Source organism: Musa acuminata, chromosome BXJ1-8 (assembly GCF_036884655.1).
Source record: "Musa acuminata AAA Group cultivar baxijiao chromosome BXJ1-8, Cavendish_Baxijiao_AAA, whole genome shotgun sequence".
NCBI lineage: Eukaryota > Viridiplantae > Streptophyta > Magnoliopsida > Zingiberales > Musaceae > Musa > Musa acuminata.
Window position 1 is genome coordinate 43102650 of NC_088334.1, and position 17091 is coordinate 43119740.

Consider the following 17091-nt stretch of genomic DNA (forward strand, 5'->3'; position numbering starts at 1 on the left):
ATAACAGCCACATCAGAAATAATTTCAAAAGAAAAACAAATTGAGATGAAAGAAAACTAAAGCACATCTCATTTACAAAACAATAATAATAGCACATAAGTTATGCCAAACAGACCCAATACTGTACAAAATTACTTCTCCTGAAGCAATATTAGACATGTTATTTAAGAGAACCCTTGAAAATCATTATAATATTCTACAGGGGTTCCAAAAAACAAAGTATATTTTCAGGAATGAACCCCAAGATCTTCAGAAGAAGGAATCATAAAGAGTGTTATCTAATAACATAGCAATAACACAAAACAAACATGGACCTACAACATTGGAACCGATATCAATCTACCTGAGGCTCTTCCAAAGGATGTCTTAGGATCAAATGTGATGACGTTATTGCCTCGTTCTCTTTGATAACTGGCTCAAAAGAGTTAAGATGATGAAATACATGGCGATTCCACCCAGAGTCTTTACCAGAACGAAACAAATCTCTTGCATTTAGCGGTGAGCCAGAGATAGATATTCGCCGGTTCCCATCTACAGCCTTCTGTAGAAGTAGACCAAATGGAAGGGGAAATATAGATGCAATAGCAAATGGTAGAGGTATACAAACCACCTCACCTGCAATATGTAGTTAAATGAAAATTTTAAAAGAAGGCTAAAAACACAAGTAGAAAAATATTCCAAGTAAATTTGTGAACATTAACTTCTTTAGTAGGATTAAGCATTTGAAGGGGCACCCTAATATTTAAGACCATTTAGTTACACAAACTGAAAACCAATAAGAAAAAGAACCTACAAAAATACAAGAGAACAACAAGAGTTAACTCATTTTCAAGGAGTGCAAGCATATAAGGTATATTTGGCTTTTAAAAGAAATAACTAACTCACCAGATGCACCATAAATCGATAAAGTATCAATCTGCAGAACACAAAGAAGAGCATCTGGAATAGCTTCCATGCGACACCAGCAGGCCTAAAATTATATAAATAAGCCGTTATCAGTGCAATCACTTCCGAGAATACAAGCAGCATAAGTTATACTAATATAATATGAATACCATAATGACTGTTTTCGGAGAGTTGTATCGTTTATGAACCCGGGACCCTGTGCTCCATGTTATCCTATCAACAAACAACATCACTAGTTAGGTTAATAACAGTATTAGAATTTTGAAAGAAGGCAAACAGAAAATGGACAAGCCACTTAACCGCTACAAAACAGTTCTCAGTAAAAAGAATCATCAGTGTTTTAAGGAAGAAGGCGTAGGAACAAATATTGCTTCTCATGTTAAAGAAGAAAGGGCCAACATCTGATGAGAAGCATGGGAGCTCAGGCGAAGTGAGACGAGAAAGGGACAACAACATCCCAGACGCTGCACTTGATTTCTTGGACACCCAAGAAAATTTCTCCAAGAATTCCGCATTAGAACTGTGAATCAACTATAGTAAAAAGATCAGCAAGCGCGAATTGATGAAACAAACTAGAGATGATCTCGTTGATTATTGCAGAGACAAAAGCCATTTTCCATTCAAAGAAGAAATCAAATGTTAAAATCAGCCAAACCAACAAGATATTCTGAACTGACGAAACCCCTAGATATTAGGGTAGGGTTCTTGAATATGAGAATGAGGAGAAATACTCTTCAACACCTAAACCCTTGATGCTAGGGTTCTTGAAATTATGAAGAGGAGGAAATGTATCTGAACACGAACTCATATAAGAGTGTTCTTGAAAACAAGCAGAGGACGAGAAGCATCTGAACACGGACACCCTAGGGTTCTTGAAGACAAGAAGAAGAGGAGGTGGGGACAGGAGTGAGGGCTTTACCGGCTACCGCGTATAAAGATCTCGTGATCGCCGTCGTCGGAGGGGGGCGAGGGGGAAGAGAAGTCGAGATCGGCTGAGACGGCGGCAGAGGATAGGGTAGCGGCGGCGGGGCCGTCCCTCTCGCGGGCGACGTCGGCGTGGAAGAGGAAGTACTGGTGTTCCTCGGGGGCGGTCTCGAGGGGCTTCCCCTCGAGCTCCTCAGAGACCAGGCCGAAGGGCTTGAACTCCCCGAGGACCGTCAAATCCCGGACTCCGATCGACATCGCCGGCGGCGGCGACAGAAGGAGTGTAGAACCGAGAAGAGAGTGAGAAAGCGCGCGGTTTCCCGCCCTTGGATCATATAGAATTTTGTTTGGGCTTTTGGGCCCATCTATACCATCGTATGTGGATCGGGTTAAAACATAAGCTTCGAACAATAGCCTACCCGATCCGATAATTCGGACCCAATAGGATGTTCGTGTAATAATTTGTCTTTTATACCCATAAAATATCTTCCAAAATAATTGCTAATATATATATATACATAAAGATAGATATATATATATATATATATATATATGTAACATCTGGTAGGTCAGCATTAATGTCAAACACGTATGTCTGTTATAGGTCCACAGGTATTTGCCATAAAGGCATACCATCGAGATGTATCGAGCACTGATATTAAGAACACGTAGACACTGCAAATAATCCATTGATTCGGCCATTCTCTCTACAACATATTCCATGAAGGACAATCCTACATTTTAAAGGGATCATCAACTTTTATTGAAAGCATAGACACGCTCCTTAGACAGACTTCCCTTCGCTGCGAGTCTGATGGATTACAGCTGAAGCATCACGAGAGGATCCCTCATGGAATCCTTCCGCGGAATGGGTTGGGGGCTTCGAAGCCTGGGTTCGGAACGAAGGTGTCGTCGTTCCCGGGGAGATACCGGTTGTTAGCTATAGCTGGGCCACTGTGGTCTACATTACGAAGCCAAGGCAGCAGGCGGCCGAAGAACCGAGGAATCTTCTCCTCTGAGTTCGCCGGAGCGCCACGCGCTGCGAGAGCCAATTGAGAGAACGACGACAGTGACAGGAGGAGGACGAGGAGGAGGGGAAGACAAGGGCGGTGTGAGGAGCTCGCCATGGAGAAGGGAGAGAAGGATGAAGCAGTGGAGGAGTTTGTGATGGTTTGGGACGTAGGCGAGTTGCTCATATAAGCGTGAAGAGATGCCAGAGTTCGGTGGGGCTGTACTGGCGGTCATTGATACAAGCTTCTAAAGACTCTTGCTTTATGCAAGCTCTAAATGCATCAAACCAGAGATTCCTGGCCGCGTGTGTTCACCAGCTTTCTAACGCTCATTAATTCATTTCCGCCACCGCCTCGGCAGACTGTTTAAGTTTGCAATGCTAGACATCACGCATGACATATGCATGACATATGGCATAAGAGCTTCAATTCACATGACCGTGGTTCAGTTTCAACCGCAACAGAATTGGGTGGGATCCAAATCGAATGGATCTGACGGTTCGGAACTGATTCCAAATCGGTCAAGGAAAATTTAGTGTCGGTTCCAACTATGTCGAACCGAAACCGGAATCAATGTCGGTGATTTTGGTTAAGTTCGAACAACCCAAATTAAAAATTAATTAATTATTTTTCCAAAAATTATGAATTGATTTTCAAAGTGAAACTTCGATCAAATATTTAAAATAAATTTAAGTTCTTCGATTGTAGCACCAAAATGGAGGAATCTACTTTGGAGTTTTGAAAAGTTATGATGTGTTTATTATGATAGATGACACCGAATCTAACATCATCACAACCCATTCTCTGACTCTCCGGGATAAAGCTGTGCGTATATAATTTGGGTAACTTCGCCTGTTGATTCTGAATCATTTACAGAAGGCTGATGATGCACATCAATAAATGATGATGAACACCAGCGGGTGAACGTCAAGGACGGCACATGCACTCATCGCATCAGATTCATGCACTCCAACGCGGACGTTTTCGTCCCTCGAAACTAGGGACGTCCAGCCAGGATCTCCTCGTCCTCTTCTTCCATGAATCGGGTTTCTGCGTCAGGTTCAGCAAAACAAGGTCGGCTGCATGCAGAATCCCCGCCGCCGACTCAGCGCCGACTTGAGCTCATCTCCGTTATTCTACAGCGAGGCGATGACTCGCTCTCTCTCACCCTATCTCGCCACATCTACTGAAGCTGTTAGTGTCACTGCGACCGTGTTGCATGGGGGGTGATGTCTATTCTATGCATTATTTATTATCGTCGTTGATAATGCTTCATACATTTTATATTCATGTGTTGCTTCCAGAGATCTCGAGTCACAGTCCATCGGTTTGACCGCGGCGGTGGAATTGTCTTGCTTGCTCTGACTCCCACGAAGCGATCGTCTTTCTTAGATCATATATATTTATAACAACTAGTCGTATTTTCTCTCCATCTATATATTTTATTTTACTATGATTAATACTCGGCACATTCTTCAAAGCGATTCCATACGGCAATACCAATCATTTGGACTCAATTATTGGTTGGTTCCATCGATCTTGATACATTACAAATATTTACATGCGATGCCCATGCTCTCTATCCGTATATCGAGAGCTTGAATCATATACGGATCAGATCTCAGTGGCGTCCACTGTCATGCCTACCAATCATCAATCACGCACAGCTTCCATGTGTTGTGTTCATCCATTACGCACTTTGGGGACGACGTGTATTCATAGGCCAAAACACTACCGAGTGAACCAAACGAGGGGAAAGGAAGGCATCGTGCACGTCTCCTCCTCGCCCTTACAAGCGAAGGCATCGTGCGCTCCTCGACCACATCCACAAGCCACGAATCTCCCACCTCCACCACCGCATCACCGTCTCATGCCCCTCCACGTCATCTTTGGTCCCACTTCAACTCTTCCTACTTGTAGAATCCCGTTACGTCAAACGCCCGCCTGAGGTAAAGATTAGTATCGTAGAGTTCCGTTTCGTCCAACATCCGTTTGTTTCTCTTACCTCTCCCGCGCCTAACGATAAATACCGGCCCTGTCATCGCCTGTTCTCAGAGCCTCTTCTTTCTCCTCCGTTTCCCTCTTCCCTCACTTAGCTCGGAGCGCAAGCTACCTTCCCCCATGGAGCCAAGCGGCAGGAATTGGGTGAGGGGAAGACCCATCGGAAGCGGTTCCTTCGCCACGGTTAGCCTCGCCCTCGACAGATCTCAGGGTGAAGTCTTCGCTGTCAAGTCCGTCGCTCTCAACGGCGCCAACCTTGCTGCGATCCTTTCCCTTAGCAACGAGATCCGAATCCTCAGCTCCGTTCGCTCGCCCTACGTCGTCCAGTACCTCGGCGACGACGTCAGCCGCGAAGCTCGATCCGGCGCGTGCCGGAACCTGCACATGGAGTACTTGCCCGGCGGTTCCGTCGCGGACTTGGCGGCGGAGAGGAGGCGGAAGGGTTGCCCCGTGGACGACGCGGACGTGCGTTCGTACACGCGTTGCGTGACCCGTGCCCTTCGTTACCTCCACGACGTGGCCGGAGTCGTCCACTGCGACGTGAAGGGCCGAAATGTCCTGTTAGGCGGAGCCGCCGGCGTCGCCAAGCTCGCGGATTTCGGTGCGGCGGTGAGGATTTCCGGGGGAGATGCGCGTAGCTGGGTGCGGGGAACGCCGCTGTGGATGGCGCCGGAGGTCGCCCGGGGGGAGCGGCCGAGGCCGGAGTCAGACGTCTGGTCGCTCGGGTGCACGGTCATCGAGATGGCGACCGGAGCGCAGCCATGGCCAGACTGGAGACTTAAAGATGCTGCAGAAGCGATGTTTCGTATTGGTTACGGCGACGAGCTGCCGGAATTCCCGCCCCTGCTGTTGGAGGTCGCCCGTGATTTCCTCGACAAGTGCTTGAGAAGGGACGCAAGCGAGCGGTGGACTGCAGAGCAATTATTGCAGCACCCTTTCCTAGCCGAAGCGGAAACCCCCATGGAGGAGACCCCGCGAGGCGTGCTCGAATGGGCAAACTTGGAGTTCCACGACGGCGCCGATGACGGAGAAGGTTGCAGTGCGAGTTACAGTGACCTTTCTGATTCCACCGAGCTGGTGGCTAGTGGAAGAAAAAGAGTAGGAGAATTAGCTTCATGCGGGGGAGTTTTGGCCTGGGAAAGTGATGATTGGGAGGAAGTAAGGAGGGTCGAGGAGCTCAATTTGCAGGGGGACAAAGCAGAAGAGGAGAGAGGGACGTTCTGGGAATGTCCTGATTGCACCAGTTTGGGTTCGGCAGACAAGCATGGGGGTGTCAGTGAGGAACAAGGGGATGACTTACCCAGTGTAATGAGATGCTCTGTTTCTTCTCCTACTGCCTCTTGTCCCTGTTCCTTTTGCAAGGGTCGTTTGGTCTGCCATCATGTGAATGGACTCATTAGGGTGTTGTTCTTTGGTTGTTGTTGTTTGCTGTCACAACAATGGATAAAACTTCCATGTTACATCAACAGCAACAAAAATTTAACTTGGGACCTCCTCCATTCAACAGTAATTTGCATCACTTGTGTCTCTCATTCTTCACGGCACAAAAGCACCACAGAGAGCATGGTGACCTCCCACCAGATGCTGTGCTGCACTTTCTTCTCTTGTGCGTATATTCTTATCCAGCATGATGTGTCATTGTGTTTGTGGCCATGGCTGGCCTAGAGGAGATGTTGGTTCCCCTGTGCTCTTAGACATTAGATCAACCTCAGCCATTGTGGATTATGTAGGGCCCCTGCCGTGGGTCACTTCATCCATGGCCGCAAATATATGTGGCTCCAGTTGGCCTACATCGGCCCCCTCTGTTCATGGTCACTACAAAATTAGGATTTTTCTTTTTTTTTGTGAGAAAAAAAATGCAAGTTAGCATGAGTAATTAATTAAGCTGCATGTTTCCATTTAGGTGGACTAAACCAATGAGAATTATTGGAGTGATGCATCAGATCAAAACTGTGTTTGGTGGCTAGACCAGTTCTGCAAAGTAGCATAGCTCTCCTGAAAAAAGCTGCTACCAATTTGGATGATTGATCTTGTTTTTGGTTCTTTGAGCTGACAAGGTAAATGAAAATTTGATTGAGCTTGGTGATCTCTTCTGTTGTGAATTATGCACTCTCAAGGTGGTCATCCTGGGTAGAAGCTAAATATATCTAATTCGCCTGACATTTATGTGCTAACTTTGATCATTTTCCATGCTCATTAGATTAATTCGTATGCATCATGGGGTAATTAGCCTTGGTTGCTTGAAAGCAATTCTATACAGTATTCTCAGCCTCAGTTTTCTATCACCGTAAATCAATCATGGAAACTCTATATCAATTTAATTCACAAAACGATCACCCAGTAAACCACAGACATGAATGGAGAGTAGAAATCATGAGAGGAGAGCTCAAGATCGAGTGGTTTTTGGGGGACACTGGGCCGGCATGAAAGCCAATGGCCCGGCCACATACACATCGATGTCGGCGTACTGGCCTGAGATGGTCGTGTTCTCGTACCGGAGCTGCGCTCCCCTCACCCCGTTGTTGACGTCGGTGGGGCGGTCGCAGCGGATGTCGGATGACACGAGGAGGCGCACGCCGCAGGTTTCCACCGGATCGAAGTAGCCGCCCCTCATGGTGGTCGTGTACAGCTCCACGAACACGTACCCGTTGTCATCCGCCGCCGCGGACTTGTAGAGCACCACCCGGTTCCGGTGGTCCCTGCAGGTGATGCTCACCCTGGCCGACGGCAGCGGCTTGGCGCCGGCCAGATTCCAGGTCCCCACGCTGCCGCAGTCCTGGCAGCTGACCAGGCCTTCCACCGCCACTACCACCTTCTTCTGCGCCTCGACATCCGCCGCTGCAGCCGGGAAGACGTGGGCGCTCCCCAGGACGAACACCATGGTGAGAAAAAAGGGTGTGACCTTGGTCGGCATGTCGTGGCGTGTTGCGAGAGGAAACGGACGAGAAGAGAAGAAGGGGGGTTGCACCTGGCCAAGCTCTTCGTCTGCCGCTGATATAGGGGTTTGCTTTGGAATTTCGATGGAGTGATTCTTACGCAACACCCTCTTTTTTCCTCCGTACTCGACGGCATTATCTCCAACAGGATTGATCATCTCCTGCTCTGTCTAATCTGGACGTGGGAAGTTGTCATGGGATGAAGAGGAAGAAACTGCTAAATTCCTCGCTGTTGATATTTTGATGACAAGAAACCAGAGATTAGAGTTCACACAAAACAAGTGCGCGCGTGTTAATTGTTATTGTGGTTGGCGGAGACAAGTCGCCCATATGAGGTACGCCAGCTCCCAGGAAAGCCGAAAGGAAGCGGTTCACCTCCACGTGGCTCGTCGTCCCGTTCGTTGGACCGCGTCGAGACGGCCCGGAGGCCGATGCCCGTGGGTCGCGATTATTGTTACGACTCCAAGATCCTTTATATGTTCTCCATGCAAAAAATAATTTTAGAAGTTAAAATTGTAGCAACTCGCGAATCATTTTGTGATGAATCATTCACTTGCGAATAGCAATTATGTATACAAATATTCAATGGATGTGCAACAACTCTCTAGTCTCCATCCATGGCAATCTTTCGAAACCTCGGACAACTCAGAAACCATCACAAACGTAAGCTTACAAAACAACAGGAAGACAAACGCAGATATCACAACACAAGCGTATCATCAGTAGTGGGTCCTGGGGTGGCAGTGGACGGGCTTGAAGGCCAGCGGCCCGGCGGCATACAGTTCGGTCTCACAGTGCTCACCGGAATTCGTCTTGCTCTCGTCCCGAAGCTTCGCTCCCTGGATCCCGTAGTTGACGTTGGTGAGGCGGTTGCAGTTGGCATCCGGGGAGGCGAGGAGGCGGGCGGTGCATGCCGTGACCGGATCAAAGGTGGCACTCCTCAGGTGGGCTCCGTCGAGCAGCTTGTAGAAGTATCCATTCCTGTCCGTCTCCGCACTGTCGTAGAAGATGACTCTGTGCTTGTGGTCCTTGCAGATGATGCTCACCTTGGCCGACGGTAGGGGCCTGGCGCCGTCCAGGTTCCAGCTACCGACGTACTTGCATTTCTGGCAGTAGACCATGCCTTCCACCGCCTTGTTCGTGCCGTCCGCCGCTGCGCGGGGGAACAGCGAGGTGTTCCCCACGGCCAGTGCCAGGAAGAGGAGGAGGAGGGAGAAGACCTTGGTCGACATCTTAGCAAACACTTGGGGTTGGGGAGAGACGAGGAGGTAAGCCTATATATGGATGGGAGTTTCATATGAGTTGGTGGTGAAGGACGTGGGGAGTTGTAAGAGTGGACTTTGGCTACGTGAACGCATGTCTGTAATACACACGTTATCAGATTGGTCGAATCACCCATAAAATTTTCGAGGGTAACGTGGTCTCATTGCAAAGTTGATGCGGTTGGATGCCACGACACACATAAATTGTTTCGGGGTGACTCGGCAACCTCTCTAGTTCTCGCTGGATCAGATGGATCGCCCTCGAGAACCACCGAGAAGGATGCGTGGGTCCCACGTAAACATCAGGTGTGCCCCCTATCGTTCTTGGAGTTTGACCCATTTTGCATCCATTTAAAGGAATTTTGACTCGTCACGTGTGTGGCTTCCACGTATTACATCACGTCACCCCTCAAACACACATCATAATAATTATTTCCTGAGAACACGCATCACGAAGTAAACACGGAGAGAGAGAGGAGGGGGTGGGCCGGTGACGTACACGCGAGGGCCTACGCAGGTACACCTCCACACACGACATAAGCAACCGTGCCATGTCGGTCAAAAGGCTGTGACACCGCGCCGTGATTCGTGCGTACGGCCCGCCCATCCCACTTGCTCGACCAAAAGGACCGAAATAGTGATTTCAGTCATCCAAAACAGTTGCTATGATAAATTTAATTGTCGAAAGGGTGCAGAACAAATAATGTTGTTTTCGAAATATTTTGGAATATAAAGCCCCCTATTTCACTCATTTAGACAGAGTCACAAAAATTTGGTCTCGTACGGAACGTGCACAATTTTTGTGAATCATCCAATTTCTGTGAATCTCAAAGTTTTATATCGTATTTTTATTTGAAGTTATTATCTTTATCAAAATCTTTAACAGTGCTAGTTAATTATTTATAAAGATCTCGATTATTGATAGTGATTTATGACGTACCAAAATAATAATAGCAGTCCATCATTGGTGGTGTACAGAAGAATAAAAAGACCTCCATGGACACTTTGGCTTCTCTTCTTGTGAGAGATCCTATGTGTCTTCTTCGTGAGTTATCTTTAGAATTAATAATAGCATCTATTAGAATAAAAGGTGAAAAGAAGCAACACAAAATTCAATGCCAAAAACTGGTCCTCGAGTGAATGAAGCATGTACGAGAAATTACATGAAGCATGTGATCCGTACGTACTCGATTGGACCACCTTCACTCCGCAAAGTTGTAAATTATGCACACCCACGATTCAAAAGGACTGAACAGTGACATCGTATGATCAAACAGTCACAAGAGATGGTTTCATTGCTGGCGAGGTAGAGAGAAGAATAAGAAAGAAATAATACAAAAGGATCCTATGGAAATATTTGACTTGTAATTTCTAATCACATCAGTATAATTGGATTGGATTAATCAACCATGGAATCCAAATTTGGTAGAGAGAGAGAGAGAGAGAGAGAGAGAGAGAGAGAGAAGTCCAAAGAAAAAACATGTTCGTGTGTTTTGGGACTTGGGTGCTATCAAAGTTCAGTCAATAACAAAAAGATTTCTCTACTAAGTGATCAAATGAGCTGGTCAACCATCTCCAAAAACAAGTTTGACCCTAAATCTAGTCTGACTTGTTCAACACCATTGCAAAGATCATCGATCAAAGTTGTTGAGATCAAAGAAGACATGAAATAAAATTACATGTCAAAAGCTTCTCCATTCAAACCCACATCTCCACAATAAAATTATGATTGTTGCATTGTGACCAAAACATTGGCTTCAATCAATCATATATTACATTTATTATTATTTTTTTTAAAAAAATAATTAATAAAAACATCATATCGAGTCCACTCTTTGCCAACACTATTTATACAATCTCCTCTTATACTCATCTCCTTCCCCATCCCCATAATAAGCAAACATCTTCAAGAAATCTTCTTCTCCCTGCTAGTTTTAGTTCATTCTATTTTTTTTTCATTTTAATCCTTGAATTTTGGAAATATTAGAGAAACAATGCCTTATAATTCTCCTCCCGAGCCTTCGGTCCAAGTTCAGAGGGTCACTGGCGGTGGTGGCGGCGTCATGGGCGCGCGGGAGCGGTGCACGGCACATGAGCTGCCGGAGGCGGCGGCGAAGCACCACGAGCACGCGGTGGGGGCGAGGCAGTGCTGCTCGGCGGTGGTGAAGAGGGTAGCGGCGCCGGTGGCGGCGGTGTGGGCGGTGGTGCGGCGCTTCGACAAGCCGCAGGCCTACAAGCACTTCGTCAGGAGCTGCCGCCTCGTGTGCGGGGACGGCGGGGTGGGCACCCTCCGGGAGGTGCGCGTCGTCTCGGGGCTGCCCGCCGCGACCAGCACCGAGCGGCTCGAGATCCTGGACGACGAGCACCACGTGCTCAGCTTCCGGGTGGTCGGCGGCGAGCACCGCCTCGCCAACTACCGGTCTGTCACCACGCTCCACCCCGACACGGCCGGTGCCGCCGAGGGGACCGTCGTGGTGGAGTCGTACGTGGTGGACGTGCCGCCGGGGAACACCACGGACGACACGAGGCTGTTCGTCGACACCATCGTCAGGTGCAACCTCCAGTCCCTGGCGCGCACCGCCGAGGCCCTCCACCGGCGAGGCGAGGCCACGGCCGTTGCCGCCCGCATGGCAAACCCGTAATTTGCTCCTGCCATCGTTATTATAGTTCATCATCCTTTTGGTAAAGCCGTGAAATAATATTATTCTTACTCCATCTCTCAACTTCATAGTCAATTTCATTTGAAGCCGACTCCACTTACTTGCACAAAATTAATTCATCGGATGGAATTTAATATAAATATAGCATTAATCTCAACAAAAAAGAGAAAAAGGATCAAAGGCCAAGGCATTGTTCTTCCAAGTCAACTGCAATTACATTTGGTCAAGAAAGGAAGGGGCGATACTAATTATCCTAATGAACATAGTCCCATGTCCGGTGGATGGTAAGGCTAAACACTGTTGTTTGATCAGTGCTGATTTGGTGGATGGATTACATCACAAGGTTCTAATTGTTGCTTCATTTAGAACAATCCTTGTTGAAATCAATAGATTGATGCTTGGCTTTGGCTTTGGCTTTGAGGATTGTGATGTCGTAATCATGCTCTTCTCACGTTTAATTATTCAATGTCATATTAATATTAAATTAATCATTTATACATTCGATTGATTAATGTATTGTTGGATTTATTTATGTAATAAAAACTTAATTCAAAAATGTCAAATTAAACGATTCGAGTCGATCACATCAAACCACTATTCGTCTCTGATGTCGTAACTTATCATGTCAACCCAACCGGAGAAACCTCGCTTCGAGCCGAACAGAACCCTAACCAGAAAGTTAGAGGAATTTTATTCCTACCTGCTGAAGTACCTACAAGCATATTATCCGATCACTTGGGTCCCATGAGAATGTCTCGATAACAAGGGCGGGTAAGAGATGAGGAGATGTAAGCAGGTGGGAAAGCGTTTCCTGGGGGGCTGCGGCACGAGTCGGCCGTCATCTTAAACATGGTCGCCAGCCCTTTCCGCTCGTGGAGCGCCCGCCTCGCTTGGCTTTGACGATCTCGGAGGGACCGTGCTCTCTCGGTTCCTCTCGTTTTAGATTCCACTCGGCAATCCAGGGGCGAGCTCGGTGCATGGCCGACGCTGATGGAGAGGCCCGGGAAGCCCCCAAGGCGGAGGAGAAGCCGCAGATAGAGCCTCTGCGGCTTCCGACGCCGGAGGAGATACGAGGGCAGGACATCTGGAACAACTGCGCCGTCCGTAGCGTCGTCAGCGGCGTCATGGGTAAAACTCTTTCCCTGTTCTTGTTGGTTCCACGCTAACGACTGCTTTGGTCTGCTGAAAGGCGAGATCTTTATCGGTTATTTTCTGAATTTGTGGTTGGGGTTTCGGATTTGGTGCTCCTTTTTGTGGTTTCCTCTTGAGTGCCATCTGAATATTTTTGCTCTCAATGTGTTTGGCATTAGTTCAATGCTAATGCTTCATGAGAAACTGGAAATCTTGTTTGGGTTCCCAGTGGACGGGCGCTACGAGACTTTGGGGTGCTCGTTGGTGTCCATGGAATATACCTAGTTTCTTATGGACTCTATGTTCGTTCAAGATACGAACTTTAACGGTTTTTTCTTGACTGGATATGATTTAAAATGGATTGGAAATAAGGAGGCGTATGCATGATCCAGTGACGCAAGCTTGTGTATGACACATTCGAGACCTAATATTTTGAGTAGTTCAAAGACCTCATTGGATCAAGGAGCTTCATTTATAGTCATTACAGGCTATTTTGTTCGTATTTATCTTCCTGTAGGCTAATTGCTTTCCCTCTTTGCTGTTCTTTTATTGATATTTTGCAAGATCAATGAATAGGCATTTTTTTTTTAAATTTGGCATTTTTAGGTGGTGGACTTGGTCTATTCATGGGCTTGTTCCTTGGAGCTCTGGATAATCCTATAATGCAGGATGAGATGACTACAAAGCAGCAATTCATATATACTGCAAAACAAATGGGCCGGAGGAGCTATAGCTCTGCGAAGGCATTTGCCGTCATGGGCTTCGTTTTCTCAGCTGCTGAATGTGTTATAGAGAAGGTAAATGAATAAAAATGGGTATATATTTTTGGCCTTCTTTTGTTAGACTGATTTGATTCAATATTCTGATATTTTTCTAGGCTCGAGCGAAACATGACACTACAAATACAGTTGTTGCTGGTTGTGTTACCGGAGGGGCTATATCTGCAAGAGGTAATTTTCTCCATTGCAAGTAGGTGGAACCCAAAATATTAAAGTAGGGAATGATGTTTGAAGGTTTACATACTCGAGGAAAATGATGAAATTTATAGAAGAGATGGTTTCTTCTTGTGATATATTTTCTTTATTTACATGGTTTTCCATACTATTCAACAAAAATACTAGTGCTGCTTGAAGTTTGTGTCATAATGTTCTTTTAACCATCCTTCATTGTTCAGTAACTCCTGAATCTATAGTTGCATTAATCCATATTCATTAATCTACTTTGACCCTACAAAACTTGAAATGTTTCTTTTGGAGTGAATTATATGGTACAGCATTGGTAACTCTTTTTCGCCTACTATGTCGTGCCAAATCATTTTTAAAGGCAATGTACCATATATGAACTTCTGAATTTGCATCCTCGTATCATTTGAATCTTGACCACCTAACACTGATAGTGATCAGCCACCTGTTGGCAAGTCTCTCATAATTGAAATTGAGACAACTTCTGTATTATGCTTCAGTGCTTACAATGGTTAAATTTGTGTGCGATACAAATTTAGATACTATGATGGTTATTCAACCAGAGAGTTTACCACTGTTAAGCAAGAGCCAGATCATAGTCGAACTTGGTCAAAAATTATAGTTTCCCAAAATTTATTATCTGATGCCAGAAATATCCCCTTCTTAGAATGATATCTTCCAAATTTTGTAGTCCTTTTCTGATTGAAGTGATCATGTGCAAAGCCGTGATAGCTTTCATCTGACAGCTTATAAGTTGTTTCCAGCTGATATTCCCACTAGTTCTATAAAGAAGCTTCAGACTGAAAATTTTATTGAGCAAAGTTTGTGGAACTCGGGAGGCTAGAATACATGGGTGCCTGTAAAACCTCTGAAAGCAAAGTTCTGTTTCACAGCATGGAAAAGGAGCCCATGCTAGCAAAATTGAAGATGATCAAATTAAATTTGGTCATCTTAGGATGTTTGAATATCATTCTTAAGGGCTTGGTAGTTGAAATCTTGGTTGATATGGATTGCTTTCGGGGATCTACAACTTTGTTTCTCTGTTATGAATGGTCGATTACTTGTCTTGATGGAACCTGAGGCATTCTTATGCTATTATGATTGGCATAAAGGAAAAAACCAAAGCAATGTGATTCAGAGAAATTAAATTAATAAAAAGGATAATGAGTGTTACATTTGACTTGGTAACAAACTTTAAATTGAGTTGCCAAATGTATACTTAATTCTTTTAGTTCAACACCTTTTTGTAGAGTTGGCGGGCGAGCCTTGGTACAACAGTAAGGTTGCTCATTTGCGACCTGGGAGACCAGGGTTTGAGTCATGGAAACAGTCTCTTTAAATATTTAAAGGCAAGGCTGCGTACATTGATCCTCTCCAGACCCTGCATTGGCGGGAGCCTCATGCATTGGGTATGCCCCTTACCTTTTTGTAGAGTTGTTATCAAGTTACCAATCCCATATGCTACGTATCCTTTTCTTAGTTTTCATATGAATCTGGAAAAGAGTGTCACACAGAAGCAAAGAAGAATTTAGAGCTTTCCCTTGGTCATGTATTTGGTGAAGTGCAATGTACATGTGTGTCATTCAAAGCGTAATTACAAGACTGCAACCTGAGTTATTAGGAAAATTTCATCAAGCAATCTGTAGGTCTTACAGAAAGCAATAATGTGAAAAATTAGTTGCTGTAGAACTACTATTGTTTGTTTGTTACTAGTTTGCATGCTCACTTTAGCTTTGCAGATTTCTTAATATCAGAGGTCTCTTTTTTTTTTTCAGTTTAAAGCCATAATGTCGACTTTGTAGTGTTTTGTAGGTGTAGCTTCAGTACTACATCAAAGTGATGCATGATCTGATTTAAAAGAGCAGCTTAGGTTCCATACTTGAATCTCAGTATAAAATTGGGGTACATTTTTGGTATAATGCTCTTAAATTTCATTCCAGGAATGGTATCTTCGTATGCAGCTGTATTTTTGTAATATGTAATTGACACTACATGTATAGTTTCACTGGCCGTCTATAAGCAAATAATTATTTTCTAATGTGATCTCCACTTTTCAGGTGGTCCGAAGGCTGCTTGTGTTGGTTGTGCAGGTTTTGCAGCGTTCTCAGTTGCAATCGAAAAGTTCTTTGATCGGCATTCTTAATCTTCAACATTTGGTTTATTACATAGGTTCTATTGCCCAAATTAGTGGTGGAGTATCTACACCTCCAACTTCCAGAAAATTTTAACAAATCATATCTTCTGATGTTTTCATCATCCTTTGATTTCATCCCACCATATTGAGATGTATCAATATCTATTCTTTTACATCTTGACAAATTGAGTTTGTGGCTTCTTATTGGCCTTTTATACACTGGAATAATTGGTGTTCTGCCTCAGTGTGTAATGTCTCTGTAGTATCAGTTCGGATTGCTAGTACCCAGGTGTTCATGGTAGACTGCTTCTGGGACAGTATGCTAATTATATTCGTGGGACCATTGGAGAAAGAATCCCAAGCTTTTGGACTTTCTTGGTTACACCCCCTCTTTTATCATTGTTTTAGCTCACCTTTGCTACGGCTAACATAATATCAAAAGATATCAGCCTTGGCATTGCAACAGAATAGCTGTTCCTGTTTGAATTCTGCTGTTGAAGAGCTGAGTTAAAACAACTTTTATCTCACGAGGGTTTGCCAGGGAGAGTTACCCATTACACTCTTCTTTCTTAACCTGATCCAGTTTGATGTTTTAAGTGAAGGAGGACCATCAATTACTACATTAACCTAATTGTGATTCAACTTTCTGCTGTATAGCTATCGTCTGACAGGAAGCTGGTGATAGAGGAATTGGCTTAATAATGACAAACAAGAGTGACAATGTATACCTTAGAATTTTGAGGTTGCTAATTACATAGGGAAGCAACTACCAAGATGAAGTTACAGAATGTGTCCAAGATTTGAGAGAATCCAGTTGAAACATACATGAGGTGAAGCAATCAGATGTGCTGCATAAAGAGATCCATACAATAATCAAGATATATCAATCGATTTGTTCAACTTTAAGACTCTGGATATCTGCAACTTTTGTATCCAAAAGAAACAGATAGAACTGGAAGCATTTTAACAATCACAGTCACTTCATATCTTCATGTTTTACCTCATCTCCTTGAACCTGTAAAAAACATAACTAAATTGTTCACACATCATCAGGAAACATATCGTTCTAGTTGATCATGCAAAACAATACGGTGATGCGGGTCAGAGACCTCCTTGGAAGTGAACTAGAATTGTAGGCACGGCTTGTCTTTGCTGCAATCCTTGA

General features: G+C 45.0%; 6 protein-coding genes across 8 annotated transcripts in view; 3 read left to right on the top strand and 3 right to left on the bottom strand.

Annotated features, from left to right (window-relative positions):
• LOC103995420 (anaphase-promoting complex subunit 1) overlaps positions 1-2148 on the bottom strand; it is a 44929-nt gene extending 42781 nt beyond the window's left edge. For both annotated transcript variants that reach the window (XM_065079860.1, XM_065079859.1), the window contains exons 1-4: positions 1826-2148; positions 1056-1119; positions 886-970; positions 344-615 (exon numbers count right to left, since the gene is read on the bottom strand). In XM_065079860.1, the coding sequence (XP_064935932.1) occupies positions 344-615; positions 886-970; positions 1056-1119; positions 1826-2088 (684 nt within the window). In that variant the 5' untranslated portion in view covers positions 2089-2148. The remainder of the gene's footprint in view (positions 1-343; positions 616-885; positions 971-1055; positions 1120-1825) is intronic.
• A 2577-nt stretch (positions 2149-4725) lies between these two features.
• On the top strand, positions 4726-6621 carry LOC103995502 (mitogen-activated protein kinase kinase kinase 18). The gene has a single exon (XM_065079861.1). It carries the CDS (start codon positions 4962-4964, stop codon positions 6504-6506), a length of 1545 nt encoding a protein of 514 aa, XP_064935933.1. The 5' UTR covers positions 4726-4961; the 3' UTR covers positions 6507-6621.
• Positions 6622-7227: 606 nt separating this feature from the next.
• On the bottom strand, positions 7228-7935 carry LOC135680356 (non-classical arabinogalactan protein 30-like). The gene has a single exon (XM_065194235.1). It carries the CDS (start codon positions 7933-7935, stop codon positions 7228-7230), a length of 708 nt encoding a protein of 235 aa, XP_065050307.1.
• Positions 7936-8310: 375 nt separating this feature from the next.
• Positions 8311-9013, bottom strand: LOC135589141 (non-classical arabinogalactan protein 30-like). Its single transcript, XM_065081442.1, has one exon. It carries the CDS (start codon positions 9007-9009, stop codon positions 8497-8499), a length of 513 nt encoding a protein of 170 aa, XP_064937514.1. The 5' UTR covers positions 9010-9013; the 3' UTR covers positions 8311-8496.
• Positions 9014-10939: 1926 nt separating this feature from the next.
• Positions 10940-11804, top strand: LOC135587968 (abscisic acid receptor PYL4-like). The gene has a single exon (XM_065079862.1). It carries the CDS (start codon positions 11034-11036, stop codon positions 11679-11681), a length of 648 nt encoding a protein of 215 aa, XP_064935934.1. The 5' UTR covers positions 10940-11033; the 3' UTR covers positions 11682-11804.
• Positions 11805-12451: 647 nt separating this feature from the next.
• Positions 12452-16308, top strand: LOC135587969 (mitochondrial import inner membrane translocase subunit TIM22-4-like). 2 transcript variants are annotated; one of them, XR_010476023.1, is made up of 5 exons: positions 12452-12827; positions 13437-13627; positions 13708-13780; positions 15043-15201; positions 15850-16308. XR_010476023.1 is itself a non-coding variant. In XM_065079863.1 (4 exons), the coding sequence occupies exons 1-4, from the start codon at positions 12677-12679 to the stop codon at positions 15933-15935; spliced, it is 501 nt and encodes a 166-aa protein (XP_064935935.1). In that variant the 5' UTR covers positions 12457-12676; the 3' UTR covers positions 15936-16308. The 2 variants fall into 2 exon arrangements, 1 of the variants encoding a protein (XP_064935935.1); XM_065079863.1 differs by lacking the exon at positions 15043-15201 and having other exon boundaries at positions 12457-12827.
• The last annotated feature ends 783 nt before the right edge of the window (positions 16309-17091 follow it).

Excerpts from the sequence above, each read along its gene's own strand:
- LOC135587968 (XM_065079862.1), top strand. The coding sequence starts at position 11,034 with ATGCCTTATAATTCTCCTCCCGAGCCTTCGGTCCAAGTTCAGAGGGTC.
- LOC135589141 (XM_065081442.1), bottom strand. The coding sequence starts at position 9,009 with ATGTCGACCAAGGTCTTCTCCCTCCTCCTCCTCTTCCTGGCACTGGCC.
- LOC103995502 (XM_065079861.1), top strand. The coding sequence starts at position 4,962 with ATGGAGCCAAGCGGCAGGAATTGGGTGAGGGGAAGACCCATCGGAAGC.
- LOC135587969 (XM_065079863.1), top strand. The coding sequence starts at position 12,677 with ATGGCCGACGCTGATGGAGAGGCCCGGGAAGCCCCCAAGGCGGAGGAG. Across the intron at positions 12,828-13,436 it reads CGTCGTCAGCGGCGTCATGG|GTGGTGGACTTGGTCTATTC; the intron begins GTAAAACTCTTT and ends TGGCATTTTTAG. Across the intron at positions 13,781-15,849 it reads AGGGGCTATATCTGCAAGAG|GTGGTCCGAAGGCTGCTTGT; the intron begins GTAATTTTCTCC and ends TCCACTTTTCAG.
- LOC135680356 (XM_065194235.1), bottom strand. The coding sequence starts at position 7,935 with ATGATCAATCCTGTTGGAGATAATGCCGTCGAGTACGGAGGAAAAAAG.